The sequence below is a fragment of the Carcharodon carcharias genome, chromosome 16 (assembly GCF_017639515.1).
Source record: "Carcharodon carcharias isolate sCarCar2 chromosome 16, sCarCar2.pri, whole genome shotgun sequence".
NCBI lineage: Eukaryota > Metazoa > Chordata > Chondrichthyes > Lamniformes > Lamnidae > Carcharodon > Carcharodon carcharias.
This window is the reverse complement of record NC_054482.1, coordinates 72,095,005-72,122,209: the sequence shown is the minus strand read 5'-3', so window position 1 is coordinate 72,122,209 and position 27,205 is coordinate 72,095,005. Positions and strand designations below refer to the sequence as shown.

The 27,205-nt window shown below is 45.9% G+C and overlaps 1 protein-coding gene across 8 annotated transcripts in view; it reads right to left on the bottom strand.

Annotated features, from left to right (window-relative positions):
* Window positions 1-27,205, bottom strand: part of elavl4 (ELAV like neuron-specific RNA binding protein 4) — a 129,278-nt gene that overhangs the window by 5,065 nt on the left and 97,008 nt on the right. For all 8 annotated transcript variants that reach the window (XM_041208734.1, XM_041208737.1, XM_041208735.1 and 5 more), the window contains one exon: window positions 17,844-18,069. In XM_041208734.1, the coding sequence (XP_041064668.1) occupies window positions 17,844-18,069 (226 nt within the window). The remainder of the gene's footprint in view (window positions 1-17,843; window positions 18,070-27,205) is intronic.

The window sequence follows — 27,205 nt, the reverse complement described above, 5'->3', positions numbered from 1 at the left end:
CTGTGGTGCATCTGCGAGGCTGAGAATCACATGGATAGTATGTTTAGGGAGATGGTTACGCTGTAGGTTAGGTGCATGCCACCTAAGGGTGTACCTCACCTATTGCCCATGGCCTGTCAGGATAGGCTCCGTATCCCCACAACTGTGAATTGGATGAAGTGATTCTGGAACAATGATAGGGGAGTTGTTAGTTAGGGGAACGTACAAGCATTTCTGCGCTGTAGACATGACTCCAGATGGTACGTTGCCTCCCTGGTGGCAGGGTCAAGGATTTCAGAGAACAGCCGCAGGGGGAGAGTTAACATCTAGAGACTATGGTCCACATTGGTACCAATGAAATAGGTAGGTCGAAGTATGAGGTCCTGAGAGCAGATTTTAGGGAGTTAGGAAAGATATTAAAAAGCAGGACCACAAAAGCAGCAATCTCAGGATTACTCCCAGTCCCACATGCTAATGAGCATAGGAATAGGAGGATTGAGCGATTGAACATGTGGCTGAAGAATTGGTGTAGATGGGAGGGCATCAGATTTCTGCAGCATTGGGACTGGTTCTGGGCAGATGGGATCTGTTCAAGATGGATGGGTTGCACCTTAGCAGGACTGGAATAACATCCTCGAAGGGAGGCTCAATGGTGCTGTTGGTGAGGGTTTAAACTAGATTGGCAGGGGAATGGGAACCTGAGAGGGAACTCAGATTGGAGGGAAGCAAAACCGGTAACAGGCAACAGAAAAGTAGCAAGCGAAATTAGAAGGCCGATGAAGCAAAGGCAAGCATCAAATAGGATCAGAATACGGAATAATATTAAAAAGGCAAAATTAAAGGCACTCTATCTGAATGCATGCAGCACTCGCAATAAGGTAGATGATTTGAAGGCACAAATAGAACTAAATGTGATTTAATTGCTGTTGTGGAGATGTGTGGTTACATGGTGACCAAGACTGGGAACTGAATATTAAAGGATATTTGTCATTTAGGAAGGATAGGCAAAAAGAAAAAAGAGGTGGGGTGTTAATAAGGGATGAGATCAATACATTAGTGAGAGAGGATCTTAGATCAAAGGATCAAGATGTAGAATCAATTTGGGTGGAGCTAAGAAACAGCAAGGGGCAGCAAACATTGGTGAGAGTTGTTTATAAGACCCCATCTTTACCAGTAATCTTAGACATGGTATAAATCAGGAAATTAGGGCTGCATGTAACATGGGTAATACAGTGATAATGGGTGACTTCAATTTACATATAGACCGGGTGAACTTAATTAGCATTAATGCTATGGAGGATGAATTCCTAGAGTGTGTATGAGTTGGGTTTCTGGGGCAGTACGTTGAAAAACCAACGAGAGATTGGGTTACTTTAGATTTAGTATTATATGATGAGAAAGGGCGAATTAATAACCTTGCTGTAAAAAAGCCTTTAGGAAACAGTGACCATAATTTGACAGAATTTTACATTAAGTTTGAAAATGATATCATTCATTCTGAAACTAGGGTCTTAAATCTGAACTAAGCAAACTATGAAGGTATGAGGGGCAAGTTGGCTATGGAGGATTGGTAAAATATATTAAAGATTTGATTTTAGCCAGGCAATGGCTGATATTTAAATAAGTATTACATGGTCTCAAACAAACATTCATTCATTTAAGACAGAAAAACCCAACAGGAAAGGTGAATCAACTGTGGCTAACAAAAGAAGTTAAAGATTGCATTAGGTCAAAGGAAATGGATTATAAAGTTGCCAGAAAAAGTGGTATGCCTGAGGATTGACAGCAACTTAGAATCCAGCATAGGAGGACCAAGAAACTGATGAAGAAAAGGAAAAGAGAAAATGAATGCAAGCTAGGGAGAAACATAAAGGTGGACAGTAAAAGCTTATTTAGGTATGTGAAAAGGAAAAGATTAGCAAAGACAAATGTGGGTCCATTGGAGGCGGAGGCAGGAAAATTTATAATGGAGAATGGGGAAACAGCGGAGAAATTACTTTATGTCTGTCTTCACAGAGGAAGATATAGAAAATCTCCTAGAAATATTAGGTGACCAAGGAACCTGTGAAAATGAGGAACTGAAAGCAATTAGTATTAATGAAGAGGTGGTACTTGAAACATTAATTGGAGTGAAAGTTGATAAATCACCTGGACCAGATGAATTACATCCCAGAGTGTTGAAGGAGGTGGCTATAGAGATGGTGGGTGCATTGGTGGTTCAACTTCAGAATTCTATAGAATCTGGAAAGGTTCCTACAGGCTGGAAAGTAGAAAATATAACCCCACTCATTAAGAAGGGAGGGTGAGAGAAAACAGAGAACTATAGACCTGTTAGTTTGATGTCAGTAGTAGTGAAAATTTTACAATCTATTTAAAAGGATGTGATAGCTGGACACTTAGAAAACAATGATATGATTGGGCAGAGTCAACATGGATCTATGAAAGGGAAATCATGGGCTGAATTTTCCTCCCTATCGGGGGGTTGTGTGGGGGCAGGCGGAAGTGAGCACAAATCCGATTGGGTCCACACTGCCATTTTACTTGGGTGGGCCAATTAAGGCCAACCGAGTGTGACATTCGCCCAGAAGTGCTCCCTGTGCGGGCCGGGGGGGGATTCCCTGAGTTGGGGCCTGTGCTCTTTCGCGCATGCACATGAAAGACCGCAGAAATCTCCCTGAGGCACAGAGGTGCCTCAGGGAGATCAGTTTGAGGTTTTAAAATTTAAATAAAGGGGAAAAAAACTTTTAAAACATGTCCCCTCATGTGACAGTGTCACATGAGCTGGGACATGTCAATGAATTTTAAAAATAATTTTTATTGAATTTAAAAACACTTCATGAAACCTTATGCTGCCCGTGGATGAGGTTTCATGAAAAATGCGAAGGCTGCCTGGGCTCTTCACTAGCCCGCCAACCTTAAGGTTGGACAGGCAGCTCATTTAACTGTTTTAATTAGTTTTTAACAGGTCTTAATAGGCCTTTGACAGTTCGGCGGGCACACAGCCCGAACTGAAAATCTAAATGACGCCCACCCAATGTCACCGCGTGTCATTTTACGTGTCGGTGAGCGGGCCCCGCCCCTGCTCGCTGACTGGAATGTTCTTCCACAAGTTTGACTAACCTGTTGGGATTATTTTTGATGATGTTACCTCTGGCATGGGTAAAGAAGCAACAATAGATATGGTGCATTGGGATTTTCAGAAGGCTTTTGATAAGATACCATGCAGGAGATTAGTAAAAAAAAATAGGGATTGGGAGATTGAGAATTGGCTAACAAACAGAAAACAGAGGTGAGGAATAAGCGGCCCATTCTCAGGATGGCAGGCTGTGACTAGTGTGCTGGGGCCACAGCTGTTCACAATCTATACGAGTGATTTGGAAGTGGGAATAAAATATATTTCAAAATTTGCTGATGACACAAAGCTAGGTAGGAATGTGAGTTGTATGGAGGATGTAAGGAGGCTTCAAGGGCATTTGGACAGGCTAAATGAGTGGGCAAGAACATGGCAGATGGAACATAATGTGAATAAGTGTGGGGTTATCCACTTTGGTAGAAAATGGTGAGAGGTTGGGAAGTGTTGATGTCCAAAGGGACTTGGGTGTCCCTGTTCATGAGTCACTAAAAGCCACCTTGCAGGTGCAGCAAAGAATTAGGAAGGCAAATGGCCTTAGTTGGCCTTTGTCGCAAGGGGATTTGAGTACAGGAATAAAGATGACTTGCTGCAATTGTATAGAGCCTTGGTGAGACTGGAGTATTGTGTTTAGTTTTGGTCTCCTTTTCTAAGCAAGGATATATTTGCCATTGAGAGAGTGTAACGGAGGTTCACTAGATTAATGCCTTGGAAACTGGGCCTGTATTCTCTAGAGTTTTGAAGAATGAGAGGTGATCTCATTGAAACATGCAAAATTCTTACAGAGTTTCACAGGGTAGCTGTAGCTAGGATGTTTCCACTGATTGGTGACTCTAGAATCAGTGACACCATCAGAATAAGGGGCAGGCCATTTAAGACTGAGATGAGGAAGAATTTCTTATTACTCAGTGGGTGGTGAATCTTTTGAATTCTCTACCTCAGAGGGTTGTGGAAGCTCAATCTTTGAGCATGTTCAAGACAGAAGTCACTAGACTGCTGGATTCTGATGACATCATTGATTTGGGAATAGTGGGGAAAAATGACATAGAGGTAGATGATCAGCCATGATCTGTTCAAATGGCGGAGCAAACTTGACGGACTGAATGGTCTACTCCAGCTCCTATGTTCCCAAAAAGGTCACCAATGTCAATAGACAACACAAGTGAGTTCAGAGATTGCATCAGTGGCTGGCTTTCTTTGCTTCTAGTGCATTATTGACTGTATCCTATCATAGCACTAGTCAGCAGTGTTCTTGAACGGTTCTATTAACACCCAGCTGGTCCCTGACCACAGAAACAAATTCACAAAGTTCCCATATGCAGTTGTCATAATATTTGTATCCTTTAATATTCAACCACCCCAATATTTGGTTCTTTCACCAATCTGACATCATAGCTGTTGGGGAACAAAGGATATACTCTACAAACATGGCTCATGACACCCATCTGTTACCTCACCATGGCTGAGCAACAAAGGTTTGATCACAGTCGGGGACCATCTGGCTGATTACCAAGCATACCACAGGGCTACTGAAACAGAGATTTAGGAGTCATAACAAGTTTGGGCTCACCGACAATATGTCCTAGGAAAGATTTCCCACATCACCGTAGTATGCTGTATGCTGCTTTATAGAGAGGTTGCATTTGAAGGAAGCAGAGCAACAGCAGCATTCCACCTTGGACAAAGATGATCAGGATGAAGGCAAGGTACCTTCAGAAGGAGGGCAATGCCCTGCAGCAAGAGTCTCAAGGGATCAGTTAATTGCTCAGTGATTCTGGTTTACCTGCTTATTGTCCCATCCTAAAATCTTACACAAAGTTTCTCTGCATTAACTTCACCATTGCATCCTTTCCCATTCCTGTAACCATGCATTGAAGAACAATGAAATCATTCAGCCAACTTCCACATTAATGACAGACTGAATGTTTCCCGATATAATTGAGCAGTGAGCCCGTTAACCACATTGAAATGAGGCACATAAGTTAAAAACTGTCTGGGTTTCAAGCAGATGATGTCATAGGCATCTGTCCTATTCCCTCAAATTAAAAGCGTTTTAGCATTAAACATAATTATGTAATATTTGCGATTCACTTCCCATGTATAAATTTGAAAACAGGTTTTCAGGTATAGTTTATTTATTACAGCTACGACAACATTTTTATGTTGAAATGCTATAAAATGCCAGGCCTTAAATCTAAGAAAACCTTCAATTTTTCACCGCTGGTTTTAGCACATTTTACACAATCTCTTGGATGAGATAGTACCTTGATGATAAAATTCTCAATGCATCAATACAAGTCTTACACAAAACAAACTTATTTTGAAAATTACTTATTGTGCTGTAAGCAGGATAAGTAAGAGCTGTCGAAAATGTACTGTATTCCATGTGAGGCATTGACCATGGGTCAATCTTGAACTTGTTGCTTCTGGGGGTTGTCAGATCAATCACTTATGCAATATAAAATGCAACCTAGGGTCTTCAGCAAGAACAACTGCTTGCATTTATACATTCCCTTTAACATAGATAAATATCCCATGTGTGTTTCATGGATTGGTTACCAGAAAAAATGAATGCCGAGCCAAAGGAGGAAATACTAGGAGGGATGACTAAATGTTTGGGCAAAGAGGTGGGTTTATGAAAGATCTTTAAGGATGAGAGGAGATATTCAGACAGAATTTAAGGTTGTGGAGCCTAAACAACTTGGAGAAAGGGTACACAAAAGGCCAGAATTGGAGGAACAGAGGGAGTTGTGGTTAAAGGGGTGGAAAATATTAAAAGCGGAGATGGTGATGTAGTGGTAACGTCAATCAAATAGTAATCCAGAGGCACAGGTTAATAGACTAGGGACACCGGTTTACATCCCACTATCAAGCGATACTTGCTTAGCAATAACCTGCTTGTTGACGCTCAGTTTGGGTTCCGCCAGGATCACTCAGCTTCTGACCTCATTATAGCCTTGGTTCAAACATGAACAAAAGGGCTGAATTCCAGAAGTGAGGTGGGATGACTGCTCTTGACATCAAAGCAGTATTTGACTGAGTGTGGCATCAAGGAGCCCTAGCAAAACTGGAGTCATGAGAATCAGAGGGAAAACCCTCCTCTGGTTGGAGTCATACCTAGCACAAAAGGAAGATGGTTGTGGTTGTTGAAGGTCAATTATCTCAGTTCCAGGACATCACTGCAGGAGTTCCTCAGGGTAGTGTCCTACCATCTTCAGCTGCTTCATCAATGACATTCCTTCTATCATAAGGTCAGAATTGGGGACGCTCATTGATGATTGCACAATGTTCAGCATCATTCGCGACTCCTCAAATACTGAAACAGTCCATATCCAAATGCAGCAAGATCTGGACAATATCCAGGCTTGGGCTGACAAGTGGCAAGTAACATTCATGTCACACGAGTGCTGGACAATGACCATCTCCAACAAGAGAGAATCTAACCATCACCCCATGACATTCAATGGCATTTGCATTGCTGAAGCCCCCACTATCAATATCCCAGGGATTACTCTTGACCAAGAACTGAACTGGACTAGCCATATAAATACTGTGCCTACAAGAGCAGGTCAGAGACTAAGGATCCTGTGGCGAGTAACTTACCCCCTGATTCCCCAAACTGTGCCCACCATCTAACATGGCACAAGTCAGGAGTGTGATGGAATAGTGTCCACTTGCCTGGATGAGTGCAGATCCAACAACACTCAAAAAGCTTGACACCATCCTGGACAAAGCAGCCCACTTTATTGGCACCTCTTCCACACACATTCATTCTCTCCACCACTGGCAAACAGTGGCAGCAGTGTGTACCACCTACAAGATGCACTGCAGACACTCACCAAGGCTCCTTAGATAGCACCTTCCAAATCTATGACCCTTACCATCTAGAAGGACCAGGGCAGTAGACACATGGGAATACCACCACCTGCAAGTTTCCCTCCAAGCCACTCACCATCCTGACTTGGAAATACATCGCTGTTCCTTTCACTTCCCTAACAGCACTGTAGGTGTATCTGCATCACGTGGACTGCAGAGGTTCAAGGTGGCAGCTCACCACCACCTTCTCAAGGGCAATTAGGGATGGGCAATAAATGCTGGCCTAGCCAGTGATGCCCATATCCAGTAAATTAATTTTAAAAAGGCAGTCGGTGGAATTTAAATTCAATTAATAAATCTGTAGTTACAAAAAAATGTCTACTCTCAGTAATGGTGACCTTGAAACTATTGTCGATTGTCGTTAAAACTCATCTGATTCACTAATGTCCTTTAGGGAAGGAAATCTGCCATCCTTGCTTGGTCTGGCCAGTGTGTGACTCCAGATCCACAGCTATGTGGTTGACTCTTAAATGCCCTCTAAACTGGCCTAGCAAATGGCGTTCTATTTGCTATGAAGTCTAAAAAGAATGAAACCAGACAGACCATTCGGCATCCACCTAGGCATCAGAAATGACAACAGCAAATCCAGCTTTGTCAAGACAGACCCACCAGAGGTGGAGGCACAGTGGTATACAATCAGAAGGGAGTTGCTCTGGGAGTCCTCAGTATTGACTCCGGACTCCATGAAGTCTCATGGCATCAGGTCAAACATGGGCAAGGAAACGTCCTGCTGATTACCACCTGCCACCCTTCCTCTCAGCTGATGAATCAGTGCTCCTCAATGTTGAACATTAATTGGAAGAAGCACTGAGGGTAGCAAGGGCACAGAATGTACTTTGAGTGGAGGACTTCAACATCCTTTATGAAGAGAGGCTTGGTACCACCATTACTGGCCTAGTCCTCAAGGGCAGGTGGTGAGGGAACCAACAAGAGGGAAAAACCTACTTGACCTTACCCTCACAAATCTGCTGCAGATGCATCTCCACGACAGTACTGGTGGGAGTGACCACAACAAAGTGAAGTGATGAAGTCCTGCCTTCACATAGAGGATACCCTCCATTGTGTTTTGTGGCATGACGACCGTGCTAGATGGGGTAGATTTTGAAGAGATCTAGCAGCTCAAAACTGGGCATCCAGGGGGTGCTGTCGGCCATCAGCAGAATTGTATTCGACCACAATCTGTAAACTCATGGCATGGCATATCCCCACTCTACCATTACCATCAAGCTGGGGAATTGGTTCAATGAAGAGTGTAGGAATGCATGCTAGAAACAGCACTAGACATACCTAAAAATAAGGTGTCAAACTGGTGAAGCTACAATCCAGGACTACATGCCTGCCAAATAGCAGAAGCAGCATGCAATGGATGGAGCTAGGCGATCCCACAACCAACTGTTCAGATCTAAGCTCTATAGTCCTGCCACAACCTGTTGTGAATGGTGGTGGTCAATTAAATAACTACCGAGGAGGATCCACAAATATCTCCATTCTCAATGATAGGGGAACCCAGCACATCAGTGCAAAAGTCAAGGCTGAAGCATTTGCACTCAACATTAGTCAGAAGTGCCAAGTGGATGATCCGTCTCGGCCTCCTCCTGAGGTTCCTAGCATCATAGTTGCCAGTCTCCAGCCAATTTGATTCACTCTACATGATATCAAGTAACGGCTGAATGCACTGGATACTGCAAAGGCCGTGGGCCCAGACAACAACCTGGCAACAGTACTAAAGACTAGTGCTCCAGAACTAGCTGCGTCTTGAGACAAACTGTTCCAGTACAGCTACAACGTTGGTATCCGCCCGGCAATGTGGAAAATTGCCCAGGTATGTCATCTCCACAAAAGGCAGGACAAATCCAACTTGGCCAATTACTGCCCAATCAGTCTACTCTTGATCATCAGCAAAGCAATGGAAGGTGTCACCGACAGTGCTATCAAGGGGCACTTACACAGGTCAGAGGCTGGAAATTCTGTGGCGAGTAACTCACTTCCTGACTCCTCAAAGCCACCATTTACAAGGCACAAGTCAGGAGTGTGATGGAAGGCTCTCCACATTCCTGGATGAGTGTAGCTTCAACAACACTCGAGAAGCTGGGCACCATCCAGGGCAAAGCAGCCTGCTTGACTGGCTTCCCATCTACTACTTTCAACATTCACTCCCTCCACCACTGACGCAGAGTGGCAGCAGTGTGTACTATATGTAAGATGCACAATGGAATCTCACCAAGGCTCTTTTAACAGCACCTTCCAAACCCATGACCTCCATCACCTAGAATGTCAAGGGCAGCAGATACATGGGAACACCAACACCTGCAAGTTCCCCTCCAAGCCACACATGGTCCTGTCTTGGAACTTTATTGCGGTTCCTTCACTGTTGCTGGGTCAATATCCTGGAACTCCCTTCCTAAAAGCACTGTGGGTGTTCCTGCAACACATGGACTGTAGTGGTTCAAGAGGGCAGCTCACCGCCACCTTCTCAAGGGCAATTAGGGATGGGTAATAAATGCTGGTCTAGCCAGCAATGCCCATATCCCAAGAATGAATAAATAAAAAAAAACAGGGAAATGGCCATGAAGTGATTTAAAGAAAAAAATTAGAATTTTTAATTCAGGTGTTGGAGGACTGGGAGCCAATGTAGGCCAGCAAGGCCAAGAGTGATGAGTGAATGGCATTTGTTGCGGGAAGGAATACAAGTAGCAGAGTTTAGTTGAAATTTATGGAGAGTGAAGGATAGGTGGTCAACCAGGACAGCACTGGGTTAGTATGGCCATAGAATCAAAAAATGGTTACAGCACAGGAGTGAATTCGGCCTGTCATGTGCCAGCTTTCTGCAACCCACCTAGCCCTACTGCCCCATTGTTTCCATTTAGCCTTGTAATCGTTTCTCTTCAGATAATTATCCAATTCTCTTTTGAAAGTCATGATTCAATTTGCTTCCCCCACACTTTGGCAGTGCATTCCAGATCCTAACCACTCACATCACAGTTGCGTCTTTTGCCAATTGATTTGAATCAGTGTCCTCTGGTCAGCCTTTCTGCCAACAGGAATAGCTTCTCCCTACCTAATTTGTCGACACCACTCATCATTTTGAACACCTCTATCAACTCTCACCTCCTGTTTTCTAAGGAGAACAACTTCAGTTTCTCCAATTCTATCCATGTAGCTAAAGTCCCTCAACCCTGGAAGCATGTTCTTAAATCTTTTCTGCACCCTTTCTTATGCCTTTACATTCTTCCTAAGTGTGGTGTCCAGAATTACAATACTCTAGTTAAGGCAGAATCTCAAATTTAATTTTGTCAGGACAAAATTAACAGTCAGCTGGACAGATGTGGATTAATTAAGGAAAGCCAGCATGCATTTACGAAGGGCAAATCATGTTTAAATAACTGGATTGAGTTTTTTGATAATATAACAGAGAGGGTTCATGAGGGTAATACAGTTGATGTTGTGTACTCAGACTTCTAAATGGCATTTGATAAAGTGCCCTATAACAAGCTTGTCGGCAAAGTTAAAGCCCATGGAATAAAATGAACAGTGGCTGCATGGAAACAAAGTTGGCTGAGTGACAGGAAATGGAGAATTTCCTCTGTAAAAGTTTATTAAGGTTCAATATAACTTCATTGCTTTTGTACTGTATGCTCCTATTTACTAAACCCAGGATCCTGTATGTCTTATTAACCATTATCTCAACCTGCCCTGCCACCTTCAATGATTTATGCACATATACCCCCAGGGTCCCTCTGCTGCTGCATCTCCTTTAGAATTGTATCCTTCATTTTATATAACCTCTCCTTGCTCTTCCTGCCAAAATGTATCACTTCACACTTTGCTGCATTAAATCTCATTTGCCACATATCCTTTCATTCCACCTTTGTCATCTTGAAGTCTATCAGTACCCTCCATACAGTTCACAATATTTCTAAGTTTTGTATTATCTGCAAATTTTGAAATTGTGTCCTGCACACCCAAGTCTTGGTCATTAATACAGATCAAGAAAACCTGTGGGTCTAATACCTACGAGCTCTAGGGAACCCATGTGTGCCTTCCTCCAGTCTAAAAAACAACCATTCACCACTACTGTTTCCTGTCACTCGTCCAACTTCATATCCATGCAGCCACTATCCCTTTTATTCCATGGACTTTGCTAACAGGCATGTTATATGGCACTTTTGGAATGCCTCTTGGAAGCTCATGTACACCATATCAAATGTATTTCTCTCATCAACCGTCTCTTATCAAAAACCTCAATCAAGTTAGTTAAACATGATTTGCCCTTAGTAAATCTGTGCTGGCTTTCCTTAATTAATCCACATCTGTCCAAGTGATTGTTAATTTTGTTCCAAGTTATTGGGTGGGATTTTCCGGCCCTGACAGGCATCATGGCGGGTGGGATGGGAAATTTTTTTTTTATAGAGTCGATGAAAGTCAATGGTTCTTCAAATTTTCCTGTCCCACTTGCGATGGTGCCCGCCAGTGTCGTGGCTGGAAAATCCCTGCCATTGTTTCTAAAAGCTTTCCCACTACTGAGGTTAAACTGACATGACTGTAGTTACAGAGTTGATATTGCACCCTTGTTCACACAAGGGTGCAACATTTGCAAGTCACTAGTCCTCTGCCACTATACCTGTGTCTCAGGAGGATCTGAAGATCATGGCCAGTGTCTCCTCAATTTCCTCCTTACTATCCCCCTTATTCTTGGATGCATCTGACCTGGCTTAATAACTTTATGTGCAACCAGCTTATCTAATACCTCCTCGTTATCATTTTCTAGCCCATCCAATGTCTCAACTACCCCCTCATTCACTATGACTTGCTTGATAAAACAGATGCAAAGTACTCATATTACTTCTGCCTCCGCCTCCATACGCAAATTCCCGTTTTGGTCCCTAATCGGCCCCAGTCTTCCTTTTGACACCCTTTTACTATTTATATGCCTATAGAAGGCTTTTAGGATTTCTTAACATGGTAGCTCTCAGACTCTTCTCACACTCTCTTTGCTTCTCATATTTCCTTTTTTTACTTTCCCTCTGAACATTCCATATTCAGCTTGGTTCTCACTTGTATTACCAATCTCACATCTGTCATAGGCATCCTTTTTTGTATGTCATATTACCCTCTTTCTCTTTCGTCACCAGAGAGCTCTGAATGTGTTTGGCCTACATATCCCCCTTGAATGTACCTTGACTGTTCCCAAACCCGCTGTTATTATCTAAGTGCCATGTCAAATAGTCTTCCAAGCTTTTCAATCATCACAACAGTGGATGACCTTGTTGTTGGAGTTCTGATTAAGTGGGTCTTTAGTGTTTTATGGTCCGGATCCACCTGCAGTTCATGGACATCCACACCAAGCAAGGTGTTGACATGAGTGGTGTTGTTGTCTTGATAAGGATTGTTTGCCTGAACCATATTTGACTAGGGAAAAGGGAAGCATGAGGTGGTTTCCCATTGCCTTCCTCATGTGTGTTTGAAGGGAACAGAAATGCCCTTTCCAGATAATCCACTGCCTGGCAGGAGCCAGCTGTTGTCTTCCGAGTGCGTAACTCCTCCACCAACACTGCCGTGGAACCCAACTAGGTCCTCTGGAAAAGCAGTCTATTGTTCCTTTAGAGTTTTCTTGCCAATTTTGATTTTAATTTACCTGGGCCAAATCTGTTCAAGTTAGCCATTGAAGTTAGCCCTCCCTGAATTGATTATTTTTACTCTGGGTTGCTCCTTGTACTTTTCCATAACTAACCTAAACCTTACGATATTATGATTACTGTCCATAAATGTTCCCCTACTAACACTTGATCCATTTGAACCACCTCATTTCCCAGAGCCAGATCCAGCAATGTCTCCTTCCATGTACGGCCAGAAACGTCAGATTTTTAAAATTCATTCAAGGGATGTCAAGGGCAGTCACTCTAACCTCACCTCAGCGGTTCAGCTCTTTTGTTCATGTTTGAACTAAGGATGTAATGAGGTCAGGAGCTGAGTGACCCTGGCGGAACCCAAACTGGGCATCAGTGAGCAGGTCATTGCTAGCAAGCACTGCTTGATAGCACTGTTGATGACCCCTTCCATTACTTTACTGATGACCAAGAGTAGACTGATGGGGAGGTAACTGACCAGGTTGGATTTATCCTGCTTTTTGTGTACAGGACATACCTGGGCAATTTTCCACATAGCCGGGGTAGATGCCAGTGTTATAGCTGTACTGGAACAGTCTGGCTCCGGGCCGGCAAGTTCTGGAGCACAAGTCTTCAGTACTATTGCCGGAATATCGTCAGGGCCCATAACTTTTGCACTATCCAATGCCTTTAACCATTTCTTGATATCACGTGGAATGACCCGAATTGGCTGAAGACTGGCATCTGTGATGCTGGGGACCTCCGGAAGAGGCCGAGATGGATCATCTACTCAGCACTTCTGGCTGAAGATTGTAACAAATGCCTCAGCCTAATCTTTTGCACCGATGTGCTGGGCTCCCCCATCATTGAGGATGGGGATACTTGAGCAGCCTCCTCCTCCAGTGAGTTGCTTAATTGTTCACCGCCATTCATGACTGGATGTGGCAGGACTGCAGAGCTTAGATCTGATCCGTTGATTGTGGGATTGCTTAAATCTGTCTATCACCTGCCGCTTATGCTGCTTGGCATGCAAGTAGTCCTGTGTTATAGTTCAACCAGGTTGACACCTAATTTTTAGGTATGCTGGTGCTGCCCCTGGCAAGCTCTCCTGCACTCTTCATTGAACCAGGGTTAAGCCTCCTGGCTTGATGTTAATAGTAGAGCGGGGAGTATGCTGGGCCATGAGGTTACAGATTGTGTTCAAGTACAATTCTGCTGCTGCTACTGATGGCCCATGGTGCCTCGTGGATGCCCAGTCTTGAGTTGTTATATCTGTTCGAAATCTATACCATTTAGCACGGTGGTAGTGTCACACAACACGATGGAGGGTATCTTCAGTGTGAAGGCGGGACTTTGTCTCCACAAGGTCTGTGTGGTGGTCACTTCTGTCAATACTGTCAGTGGCAGGCTGGTTAGTGAGGATGAGGTCAAGTATGTTTTTCTCTCTTGTTGGTTCCCTCACCATCTGCCGCAGACCCTGTCTAGCAGCTATGTCATTTAGGACTCGGCCAGCTCGGTCAGTAGTAGTGCTATCGAGCCACCCTTTGGTGATGGACATTGAAGCCCCTCACCCAGAGTACTTCTGCGCCATTGCCACCCTCAGTGCTTCCCCCAAGTGGTGTCCAACATGGAGTCTGATTCATCAGCTGAGGGAGGGCGGTATGTGGTAATCAGCAGGAGGTTTCCTTGTCCATGTTTGACCTGATCCATTAGACTTAGTGGGGGCCAGAGTTGATGTTGAGGGCTCCCAGGGCAACTCCCAACTGTATACCACTGTGTCGCCACCTCTGCTGGCTATGTCCTGTCCCACTGGCAGGATAGATGGCCAGTGTCACAGGACATATCCAGGGATGGTGATGGTGGCGTCTGGGACATTATCTGTAAGATATGATTCAGTGAGGGTGACTATGTCAGACTATTGCTTGACTAGTCTGTAAGACAGCTCTCCCAATTTTGGCACTAGCCCCCAGATTTTAGTAAGGGGGACTTTGTAAGGTTGACAGGGCTGGGATTGCCATTGTCGTTTCCGGTGCCTAGGTCGATGTCAGGTGGTCCGCCTGGTTTCATTCGTATTTTGTGACTGTGTAGCAGATTGATACAACTGTGTGGCTTACTAGGCATTTAAGAGTCAACCACATGGCACTTGTGATGCCATGGCATACAAGGCTATGGGCCTAGTGCTGGAAAATGGATTAGAATAGTTAGGAGCAAAAACAAAAATAGCTGGAAAAACTCAGTAGGTCTGACAGCATCTGCGGAGAGGAATACAGTTGACGTTTTGAGTCCGTATGATTCTTCATCAGAACTAAGGAAATAGAGAAGTGAAGTGAAATATAAGCTGGTAGAGGGGGGTGGGACAGGTACAGCTGGATAGAGGGCCAGTGATAGGTGGAGGCAAAGAAGAGATTGTCAAAGATGTCATAGACAAACGGACAAAGGGGTGTTGACGGTGATGATATTATCTAAGGAATGTGCTAATGGGGCATTAAGGGTTGCAAGAAGGACAAACAAGTGGCAGATGGCCCTAGCGGGGGTGGGGTGGTGGGAAGGGATCGAAATGGGCTAAAAGATGGAGATAAAACAATAGATCAAAATAAATTTTAAAATAGGTGGGAAAAGAAAAATATATTTTTAAAAAATGATAAATTATTGAAAAAAGGGGGATCGGAAAGTGGGTGGGGATGGAGGAGAGAGTTCATGATCTGAAGTTGTTGAACTCAATATTGAGTCCGGAAGGCTGTAAAGTGCGTAGTCGGAAGATGAGGCGCTGTTCCTCCAGTTTGTGTTGAGCTTCACTGGAACATTGCAGCAGGCCAAGGACGGACATGTGGGCATGACAGCAGGATGGTGTGTTGAAATGGCAAGTGACAGGGAGGTCTGGGTCATGCTTGCGGATAGACCGACGGTGTTCCGCAAAGCGGTCACCCAGTCTGCATTTGGTCTCTCCAATGTAGAGGAGACCGCAGACGAAGATTTTGCAGACGGACGCCTGACAGTCAGACCAGGTTTGGGACCTGAAAATGGTCCTGACTCAGCTCATATTCTAAGAGCAGAAGGTTCTGCACAGTGTCATCACAGAGAAGCTCAAGGACAAATCCTTGGTAAGGATGTTAGTAAGAGAAGCCATTGCTGGCAATGCTCTGGCTATGATCAGATAGGTAACAGCAGAAACAAGAAAAGGTAATACCTCTGAGCTAGACATCAGGGGAATGAGGCATTGGAGGAGGATGGTGGAGTTGACTGTGTCAAAGGTTATAGAAAGATTTAGGATAACAAGAAGGGTCAAAGTCGCAGAGGATATAGTTAGTGAATCAGCATTCTTCTAAGTGTGTAAACCTGATTAGATAGATTCAAACTTAGAGTTGCAGGAAAAATGTGCACAGATTTAGGAGATGGCAAGAGCTTTGCAGTAACAAGGGAGATAGACTGGTAAATTGCAAAGACAGAGAGGTTAAGTATGTTTTTTTGAGGAAAGGGTTAACAGGTATTTTGAAAGGATGGGGACACCAACCGAGGAGAGGAAACCATTCATATTGTCAGTTAGCATTGGGTCTAAAAAGGATGTTGGGTGCGCAGTAGTTTTGCAGGGAAGGGGTCTTGGGTAGTAGAAGATGGGTCTCATGGATAAAATGAGCTTAGAGAGGGCAAAGGGGATCAAAAGAGAAACTGGGCAAAGAGGTGAATTGAAGGCATAGGCATAAAAAAAAGGGAGGAGATTGATAGTGATAAAGAAGTCTTCAAGTTCCTCAGACTTGCTGAAGGGGAGGTGGAAGGGGAAGGGAGAGAGATTTAAGAAGATAGCTGGTAGTGTAGAAAAAGTCAGTGGTTACCTTTGCCCTCCAGGGATATCCTGGACTAGTGTGCAGTTTTGGCAGTGTGTGAGAATTAATGTAATCCAGTAATCCAGTCAGATCAGATGATGGATGGCTAACTCCCTTGTACTTCTCTGCACCCCTTGAAGATGAAGAATCAAAGGTTGGGTCTATACCAGGAGGACTGACCAGGATGGAAGTGAGTAAAAGTGTTGCTACGGATATGGAGGTGTAGGTTAGAGAGTGGGTGAGCAGATTGTAGCCTGCAGAAGTATCGTGGTGAATGGAAGACCAAAAACTGTGCAGTTGGGATACAGACACAGGACGAAATTGAATTGGAAGGAGGTAAGGTGGTGTAGGTGGCGAAAGATACAGGAAACAGTTGTAATCGGTCTTGTCTGTTACAAAGACCATAGGAGTAGAGAGGATACAGATAATGGCTACAAAAATAAGTTTTATATGGAGGGACAGACGGTGGCATACTGATAATGTCACTGGGCTAGCAATCTGGAGCCCGGACTAATACTCTGGGGATACAGGTTCAAATCCCACCACAGCTGTCTCTCCAAATTTGGTGGGCTAGGGCATTAACATGGCCTGGTTTGTATCTTTAGTACAGACACACTCCTCCGGCAGGACTTCCTGCTGGGAATTGGAAACAGAAGACGTAAAGCTTTCATAATGGCCTGAGGATCTTTTGGCTCCTGCTGCAGGAAAGCATCCAGAAGATTGATCCTTCCGATTGAAGGATCCCTGCAACTAGCCTTTTGGACCTTTACCACCTTGTTGTCTAGCCCCCACGCCCCTCAGATTGTCTTATCTGAAGGAGGGGATGTTCAAATCTCACTAGCAACTTGTTTGGACACTCCTATATCTCAACGTTTTCCCAGGGCAATGATAGGAAGGTGAGATAGGAGTCTGCCAATGTTTGAACTTTATGATAATAGTTAGATTTACTCAGCGGATCTAATGAAACAAGGAGAGGAGTACAGGCTATAGAAAAGCAAATTCTTAACCTCTCCTTCTGAATTAAAGATACATTTGCGTTCAGTGTTCTAAACTTTGATTTCCTAATTTAATTTTTATGATAGTGTATCCTTTTTCTTTACATTTCCACCTTCTCTATTTTAAATTGGTATGCCTAAAGTACCATTTTCTGGCCAAAATACACATTTTAATTAAACTTTTATGTGAATTATGAACCAGGATAAAGTCTATTATAAAACTGCAGTTTATACTGGGTGCAATATTGTGATTAGGAAGCTCAAATTAAATCATAAACATTTCAGTTTTATATTTCAAACAAAATCAATTTTGCATGGAAATGATGGTTAACATGATTAATTTAGTTTAAGACATTAATTTTATTTACAAAACAATCTATATAAAATACAAGACACCTGAAAGTTGCTGAGATTAAGATATGTACTTTGTTATTACCTGAACCTCTGAGCCTGGTGATGCAGTGGCCCAGGATAACGTCTGCTAGGTGACTGATACAACTGCGAAAGTAGTGCTTGGCTTGTCTTCTGGCTTGGATTATTGGCAAATTTCACAGTAATTGGTTCTGTAGCACTGGAAGGTTTCTGTCCATTCAGTCCTTTGATTGCTTCCTCTGCTTCTATCCTTTTATCAAAACGAATGAATCCAACTCCTCTGGAAACACCTGGAAGACAGTTGAGGTAAACAGATCATTCCCTTGTTTTTTTTAAATATACCTAAAACTGAAATGAAAGTATGCCCATTGCACTTTGTTACAGATGCTGAAAAAAAATGACCATTTTTTGTTGGGTTCTTCTGATGGGAAATCAGAAACAAACAGGTACAATTGTCCTCTAATTGATCTCAGAAGATTAGCAGAAGCCACGATTGCCTAATATACTGAACAGTAATGTTAAAGGGACAGAACAGGTTAAACTCAGTTTCATTATTAAAGAATATGCTATGGAGGTCAGTTGGAGTTTTTGACTGTGCCAAGGAATGAGTGTTCTAGACATTAAATAGGAAAAATTTGTTTGCATAGCTATGAGGCTATGCAGACCACATCAATTTCCCAGAGGCAGACAGCGCCATGGGCTGTTACCTGCACGGTGTTCCTCATTGACATCACTGAAGAAAACCAGGCAGGCCACTTGAAATGGTGATCGCGAACAAATTTTCCCCCAAAATCTTTGCTAAGAGTTATTACAGGCCATTACATCATACCTCTTCTTTACTCCTGGTTTACATTAGGTTCACTAGTTCAACATTCAAAAAAAAACTCGCTTGTCTCATGGTGCCATGGTTGAAAAATTCTGCAGTAAAGACTTAGGACATGACATAAACTGTTTTACCTACTTACAGATATGGAATATATATAAAGCCGAATTTTTCCAACCCTGTGGTGGCAGGCATGGAGGTTGGCAGCCAATTAATATTGTTAAGGCCAATTAGAGGTAATTTTTGTGGCCTTGCTGGCATTCTGCTGTCAGCGGAGCAGCATCCTACCACATGTGGAGGCTGCCAGCTAAGGGCTGGAGGTTCCATGCCCTAATTCCAGAGCCAGGGACTGGAAAGGCCCCGGCAGTCCAAACAATTCCACTGAAGGGGTTTCTCTTCTGTTCTTAGACTCTTATCAGCTTTGGCCCTCACAAATATTTATTTATATCCATGGGCAGAACCTTCCGTGCCCACTGGCGTCGGGTGTGCTCAGCAGTGTGAATGGACGATATGGTGAGAAGGCCAAAAATTAGTTTTGCGACGTTGTGAAACCAGTTTGCAATCACCTGCTCAGCCTGTTAATGGCGGGCCGCGTTTCCCACCATCGAATGTCAGGAACCTCATTGTAATGCATCTGTTTATCATTATAAGGTCAATCTGCCAGAATCACCGCCCCCCCCCCCCCGACCTCTTGATCGTCCGTCCACGTCAGTGTGATTGCACGCTGGTGCGGAGCACGTCTTGACAAGCGTGATGTGCAGAAGTTGGGACTTACCGCCAGGGCCTTGCTCACGTCATGGACATCCAAGGAGCAGGAGATGCTGGAGTCTGACAGCAATAGCACACTGGAAGAAAGTCCACGGCTGGATGGATTCTCATGGACATGGGTCTACAGTGAAGCTGCCCACAGAAGTTGGAAAGTCACCGTTGATGGTATGCTCACAATGGTTGATGGTCAAGGGGGTGGAGAGAAAGCTCCAGCTGTGTTTGGGAGAGGTATCAGGATGGGTGAGGTTGGGAGGGGGAGAATGAAGGTGTCAGGATGGGATGAGGTTGGGACTGGGGGGGAAATGAAGCTGCTGGGGTGGTGTGGGGGAGAGTTGGGAGGGGGGAATGAAGATGTTGGGGGGATAAGTTGTGAGGAGGGAGGGAGTACAGGGGGAGGAAAGGGTAACAGGGGAGAAGATAGCAACCAGGGAGGTAGGAAGGATTTCGGACGGGGGGAAGGAGTGCGCGGAGAGGGGAGAGACTAAGGTTGGGCGAAGAAGTAAGGGTGGGGGAAGCAGTCAGGAAGGGGGAAGGACTAATGTTGGAGGAAGAATTAAGGCTGAAGGAAGGAGTCGGCGGGGAGAGTACTAAGGATGTTTGAAGGAATGAGGAAGGACTAAGTGGGGATGGAGTCTGGTGGGGGGGGGGGGGGTTATGGAGGGAGGGGGAGAAGGGGTGAAGGGGTTCCAAGCTGGGGGGGAGGGGGTCCAGAGGTGAGGGGTGTTCAGGTGAACGTGCAAGGGAGGCTCTGATGAGTCCATGACTGCCTGCTGGGGAGTGAACTAAGGATGGATATAGAACGAGGGAGTTGTGAGAATGACTGACGGCAGAGTGAGGTGGTAGGGTGGGAGGGTGAGGGTTCAACTGTAGCGGTAGAAGGGATGGCGAGGGTGGTTGCTGGGGACTCGGAGGCAGACATGGACCCTGGGGGTGGGAAGGAGGAGGTCGGAGAGGTGAATGTAGATGGGGTGGGATTTTTGGGAAGGAAGGGAATGTGCATCTTTACCTGGACATCCCCGAAGGAAGAGCGTTGTGGATGGTAAGTCACAGTGGGGAGGTGGAAGGTGATGCCAGGGATCAACAATGATGGGGGAAAATAAATGGGTGACTGGGGGAAGATAAAAGATGGGGGAACTTATGAAAAGCCAAATTAAGACCATGTCGTCTAAGTGGCAAATGAAACGACAGTCGTGGTGGGCAAGATCGGGTGCTACACGGGAGTGTGATTATTGGGTGGGCGGAGATACAGGTCAGCTTAGGTGGACAACTGAAAGCAAACCCCAGCAGGCAGCATTCAAAATGCTCTGAACACTGAGGTGAGTATGATATGTGAAGGATCCACATACATAGGAGAGTGCTTGCACAAGGCTCTGAAAGGCCCTGTTCGCACACACACTTCTCCCTCTAGAGTCCTCACTGGCCAGCTGCTCCCTGTGCCGTGACAGAGGACGAAGTTCAGGGGCTCACAGGCAAAGGGGACTCGGAAAGAGAGGTCAGCCTCTGAGATTCCTGAGTGGATGACCCAGAGGTGTCCAGCTGCTGCTCCTCCTCTGTTTGGGTGCCCTGGAGTCCTGGCCTGATTCCTTGAGGGGAAGGGGCACTGGGAGGGGTGTCAAGGTGCCCTGTTGCCCTCTCATGGAACTCATCCATGACTCCCATGATGGAGTGCAGGTCTGCAACATCTCCGTGTTCTGCTGGACCAAGGTCTCCATGGTGTCTGCCATCCTTCCCATGGAGATCTCCATACCCGCACATGTGGACGCTACTTCATCAGAGAGCAGGTGGATACACTCCTCCGACCCGCATGCCATTCTGTTAAGGGCTCCAAACAGCTCTGCATGATGTTCTCACACACTTCTGCTGACTCTCCAGTATGAGTTGGAAGGCCGAATCCAGAGGCTTGTCATCTGACTTGGACCTCACAGATACCTGTTTCCCAGCAGTCCAAGTGCTGGGGAGTTGGCCGAACCTGCCTCCCTCTGCTGAAGACACGTTTCCTTGCAGTGACCACCAGACTGTAAACCCAAGCCTGCTCTAGATCTAGGTTCCACCAAGGTGTGTCTCTGCACCGGTGCAGGGTGTGGGTAAGTGCCACGATGGGTCTTCCAGGCTGCTTATTTCCAACTCTTCAATGGAGCAGGTGTCCTCTTGACTGGAGGTGAGGACCTAGATGGAGTTGAGGAACTGGCTGGCTGAGGGTGTCAGTTGCTTGGCAGAGCTCCCTGTGAACCAAAGTAGATACAAGTAGTTCATGGCAGCAGAGTCAAAAGCATGAGAGAGAGCACTCACATTTGCGTTGAGAGAGGGATGATGTGGTGCAGGATCCTCATGAGGATGTTTGCTGCCAACCTCACTGTCACTGCAGGCATGGGTCCATGTCTTCACCAGTCAGCGTGATGGCACATTCCTCAAAATGAGTGAGGGGCCCAATGCGGGCCACTCCATCCCCGGTCTGGGACCTCTTCCTGGTGATGTGAGCAGGCTTCTCCTGCATGCAAACAGATGGAGAGAGTGTAAGCAGGACACATGGCACTGTGTGGAACGTTTGTGTGGTGAGTGGAGCTATGGACAGGATGAGTATACAAGCTCGAGAGGTTTTGACCTGCTGGAGATGTGAGGGTGTGTGTGAGAGTTAGTGGTGTTTTCCCTTGAGGTCTGAGATCCCTGTGGATGTATGATGGATTTGTGAGTGTTAAGAGTGATGAGAAGAGCGAGTTACCCTGGCAGAACGGATGAGATGATTCATCCTGGAGGGACACTGGGTTGCTATCCTTTTTTGAAGGACATTGGCGCTGACCATCGCTGTCACTGCCTTCCATGCTGCATTGGTGATGATGCAACTGCCCATCCTGTGGCCAGAGGAGGGTAGACATCATGACGGGCCTCTACGGCATTCAAAAGCGCTCAAGGGATGCGTCACCGAAGCAGGGAGCTGCAGTCTTTTTGTCCTTTAAGGCCATCTTGTCTTCCATACGGCAGTCCTGGGCTGGAAGCACTGAGAAGTCTGCGCGTGACTACACTTTAAATGTGGCGCCTTGCGTGGTGAAGCGGCGAGGTAATGAAGTGGCAAGCGAATGAGAGCCCGCCTGCCATGGAAACGGCGTATTTCCCTGGGATGTATAATTAATGTGGGGTTTTGGGACAATACTATGTGAAAAGCCGCCACTGCAACTGCACTTAGTGCAAATCTGAGACGTTTCCGCCCCAAGTCTCCAAGGGTGCTTCATCGTGGTCTCCCTCAGCAGCAACCACCTCTCCCAGGTTGGGGAAAGCTGCAGAGGCTCCAGAGTTGCTGGCTCTCTGATAGAGGCAGTAGCACATTTGCACACTATCCTTAATAGGACAGCGAGTGAGGGAGTGGCCAATTAGGAATCTGCCTCCCAGAAGATTGCATCGCCGGTCTCACTACCGGCATGTGTGGGCTCGGGATCTAATTTGGTCCCAGCGTCAGGACCCTGTAACCCACAGGAAAATCCAACCCACAGTTGTTAAACAGACAGATACATCCATTAGAAGTTCAGACCTTACAGAAGAGATCTGAGTCTGTCTAGTATGACAAGCCAATGCCAGCCAGCTGCTTCAGGAATTTGCAGAAGAAATTGTTTTTCTAAAAATCACAAATCTTTAACACAAGATTTAATCCAAATGCACTTTCATCTAACACAATTTCTCTAACGTCTCCCCTCTTGTTGTAATGGAAAACGTTCAAGATTGACATACAGTTTCTTGTTAACATCATGAGCTGAATTTTCAGGTCTTACTGGGGGTAAGAGCGAAGGCAGGCAGCAGTCAAAAATGCCTATTTCCCAATGCCATGTACAGCATCAGCCAGTTTCACCAAGTAGGGGTAGGGTGGCCCCGCAATCCTGCCTGATCTAATAAAAGGGCCAATTAGGATTGTTAAAGAGCTTATTGACAGCTCGTTAAGGGTCATGTTCTTAATTTCACGAGGGCACACGGGTTGCACATGTTGTCTGGAGTAGGCCAGCTGAATACAGGCCCACAATTGTGGGGAGCCGGTCTTGGCAGCCCCAGGGAATTAGCTGAACTCCAAGAAAGGGTGAACAGAGCAAAGGGGACTCAGCCATTGGGATGGGGGAGCCCAGCAACTGGCTCATCCCAATGGGGCTGGGGGAGTGGGCATTAAGCGTTTAGGTAGTGCAGGGGGTTGTCACCCTCATGGCATCATGGGGCACAAAAAGGGGCAAGGCTTCCAAACACATTGGGGGGAGGGGGGCACCCGAGCACAAGGAAGGCAGTAGCTTGCAAAGGGGCATGGTTCTCAGATTTTGGTTCCAGCGGTGATGAGGAACAACACCCTCTGAAGGAATAGCAGAGTTGTGAGCATCAGGAGGACAGAAAAGAGGTACGAGGAGAGGGAAGGAAGCCATATCCTAAGCACTGATCCATCGATGATGACGGAACTACCTAGAGATGACTAGGAACCAATGCTGCAAGTGAAAGCAACACTGGTGGCAGATGGTCAGGCATTTGCCCTTGTCACAAAAGGCTTCACACCCCGCAGCAACAGTTGCCATGCCTTGCCAGTAGCCATTAAGGTCACTGTGGCTTTGAATTTCTTCTCTTCTGGATTTTTCCAAGGACCAGCTGCTGACCTTGGTGGCACATCAGTTGTACACCACTGCATCTCAAGTCACTGATGCCAGAGCTGGACAGTACACATATTTCCAGATATGCGCAGCCTCACAGACACCAACGGCATCTGGTTTCACCGCCATCGCTGAACTACCCCAGCTGCATGGCATCATCAGTTGGATCCACATGGCTGTTAGTGCACTGACTGACCTCCCAGTCAGATTCGTCAACAGAAAGGACTTCCACTCCCTCAACATTCTGCTGGCCTGCAACCACAACAAGAACATCGTGCATGTTCATACTCACTTTCCTGGCAGCCATCATGAGTCTCTCTGTCCTTCAGCTGTCCAGTCCTCACTCCGCCCCTTGGAAATTCCATGAATGGATTCTACAGAACAAGGGATATCCTTTGAAGACATGGTTACTCACCCCCTATGTGAGCCCAGACAAAGACCCTGGTATGATACAACTGGAGCTATCTGTTTCCAGGACTACCACTGAGTGGGCAACTGGATTCTGAAGGTGTGATTCAGATGCCAGGACAGGTTGGGTGGCACTCTGCACGACATACCTGCAAGAGAATCCTTCACTGTGGTGGACTGCTGTGCATTCCATAACATGGCCCTTGAGAAAGGTGTGGTGAGGACACGACTCATCAAAGGAAGAGAAGCAGCAGATCCTGGAAGAGGAGGGGGAGATGTAGAATATAAGCGCTTCCCTGGCTGCCCAGGGAGGTGGCTGGGTCTGACGCATGGCTCAACGACCTTGTTAGAATGCCATCAATGTTAGGGATCATCAGATTCAGGCATGTCTCAACGGAACCCCTCTAACCCAGGGTGAATGGTATAGCATGGAACACACACTTGAGTTGTCTGTGCTAAAATTTCCATTGAAGACTCAGCCCGGAACATGTAAACTTTTACCACCAATGAAGGATGCACACCTACCCAGGGGTTTCATTGACACTCTGGGTGCACCCTGATCTCTTTCACCACTTTATACAGCTTTGCTTGTCCCACCATTTACAAAAGGAGGCTCACACGTCTAGCTTAAAATGTAATCATTTACATGGTGCTCATAAAGGAAAACAGTGCACACCATTGACCCACTCAGTGCTCTGTGTGATGCAAATGCCTCTGCGCTTGGCCACTTCTGTGACCGCAGAGGAGGTGGAGGCAGCCTGCTCACTTCTCCACTTGTGGCTGAGATGCACCTGGTGGTTGTCCGTATTGTGAAGGTACTCATGAAGGCATCTCCTTAGGCTGCTGCACCTGAATCACTGCAGGGTCAGTCTCAGTTACTGGGCTCTGCTGCACAGATGCTCCCTCTGTCAGAGGGGCCATGGAGGCTGATAGTGATGATAGCATCCCATGAGGGCTGGCGCCCTCATCCTTCTTGGTGACATCCCGAGTCCTTAACTAGTGACTTAGATGGCTGGAGGGGACCACCAGCTGGAGTGCAACTGGCATCACCATCAGACATCCCTGTGCCATTAGCACCACTGACTGGTCCAGCTACATAGCGTGGCATGCATCTTATGCACATCAGCGCACAGTTTCTGCATAGACACCAAATGCTACTCTCTACGGCTTTCCATAAGGTTGGACACTCTCTCAATGAAGGAGCTCTGTGCTCAAAGTCCTGATCCACGGTGGCTCAAATGAACTCGGTGAACTCCTCCATTGTCTGCCCATGACCCCACATTGCCACAGGGAATTCTGATATATGGCAACACATCAGCTGCTGCTGCTGGTCTAGTTAGAGCCTTTGTTCCAATAACTCCCGAGGTGCTGCATCTGTGCCCAGCTGAGCAGGAATGTGGCTGTCCTCCATCTTCCAAGGGGGACTGCCCATAGTTGTCTTTGCTCTGACACCTCCTCCTGCACACTAGCACTGTGCTCCTCACCCAGGGTTACCCTATCTAATCGTGTGTAAAGACCGGCCAAAGTGATTGTATCTGTGCTAATGTATGTTTGTGCTTGTAAAGGTGTGATGGCGCTTCTTCGGTGCCTCACTGTTGCAACTTTTGACCAGCTGACGGTGAAGAAGACGGTCGCCTTGGCTCAGTGTCTGCACCTGTCGGGGACAGAGGCTAACTGTGGAAAGCAAAAGTCTCTACAGTGCTTAAGCTTCTCAATACAACTCAGTGCTTAGTATGCTGTCGGATGTGGAGTGCATGACTATCCCTTAGTAAGCACATTACCTTTTCTAGTCACCATGTCCGCTGCGACTGCCCATCTCTCCATGGCCAGCTTCTTCACAGCCTGTCATCCTGGTAATGTCCATGGCTCCCTCCTCCATCACTATGATCACATGAAGGTAGGAACCCCTCCACCAGTTTGGGACCTCCCCTGGGCATTATGGGCCTGTTTCTATTGCAAGGCTAAAAGAGAGAGAGATAAGGCATTGCTGGCTTCTATAGCCAATGCCAGCTATTCCTTTTCATTAAAAGCTGCATGTTTCAATGCTGGCTGGTCCTCAGCACCACTATAGCTCTGAGCCATTCTGATGGGTTAGTAGATACCTTTGGTACACACTCCACCCATATTCAGGAGCAGTATACACCCTGATGTTCCTCGACAGGTGTGACTGCTGAAGGGGGAATACCCAGGGTCAGTTTGCTGGGGTTTGCACTCACCTTGCCAGAATGTATTTGGTCATTGAACCTCTTCTGACACTGGATCCAACTTCTACAGATCACACTTCTACTTACTCTATCAGCTATGTCCATCCAGGTCTGCTTGGTTTGTGTGGATGGCCCCCTCCTGTCACTCTCTGGGAAGAGGGCCTCCCTCCTCCCCTCTACAACCTTCAGGTCTGTATTAGAGAATCTAGGGGCCGACCCCAAGTTCCAGGCCACTCACTCTCCTGATACATTCATGCATTCACATCTTCTCTGCTGTTCCAGACCGAAGTAACAGCAGTGAACCCCCGTTTAAATCGGGTCCACGCTTGTATAGTCCCACCTCCATTTCCACCCTCAGGCCACTAATTTCCTGCCAAGTCAATCTCTATGCCAACTGATGAAACTTGGGTCTGATGATTGTCCCCACCACCCCCAAGGGGAGGTTTGGGACTTGGAAGTAGTCCCAATTTCTGTTTCCTATCTCCGCAGCATAAATCTTGCCCCATATCTTTATCCATCTATTTCAGCAGCATTTGTTTTACTTGTTTAAAAGTATACGTCAAGATGCAAACAAGAAAAATCATAATACATTGTACAGCAATCTAGGTTTTAA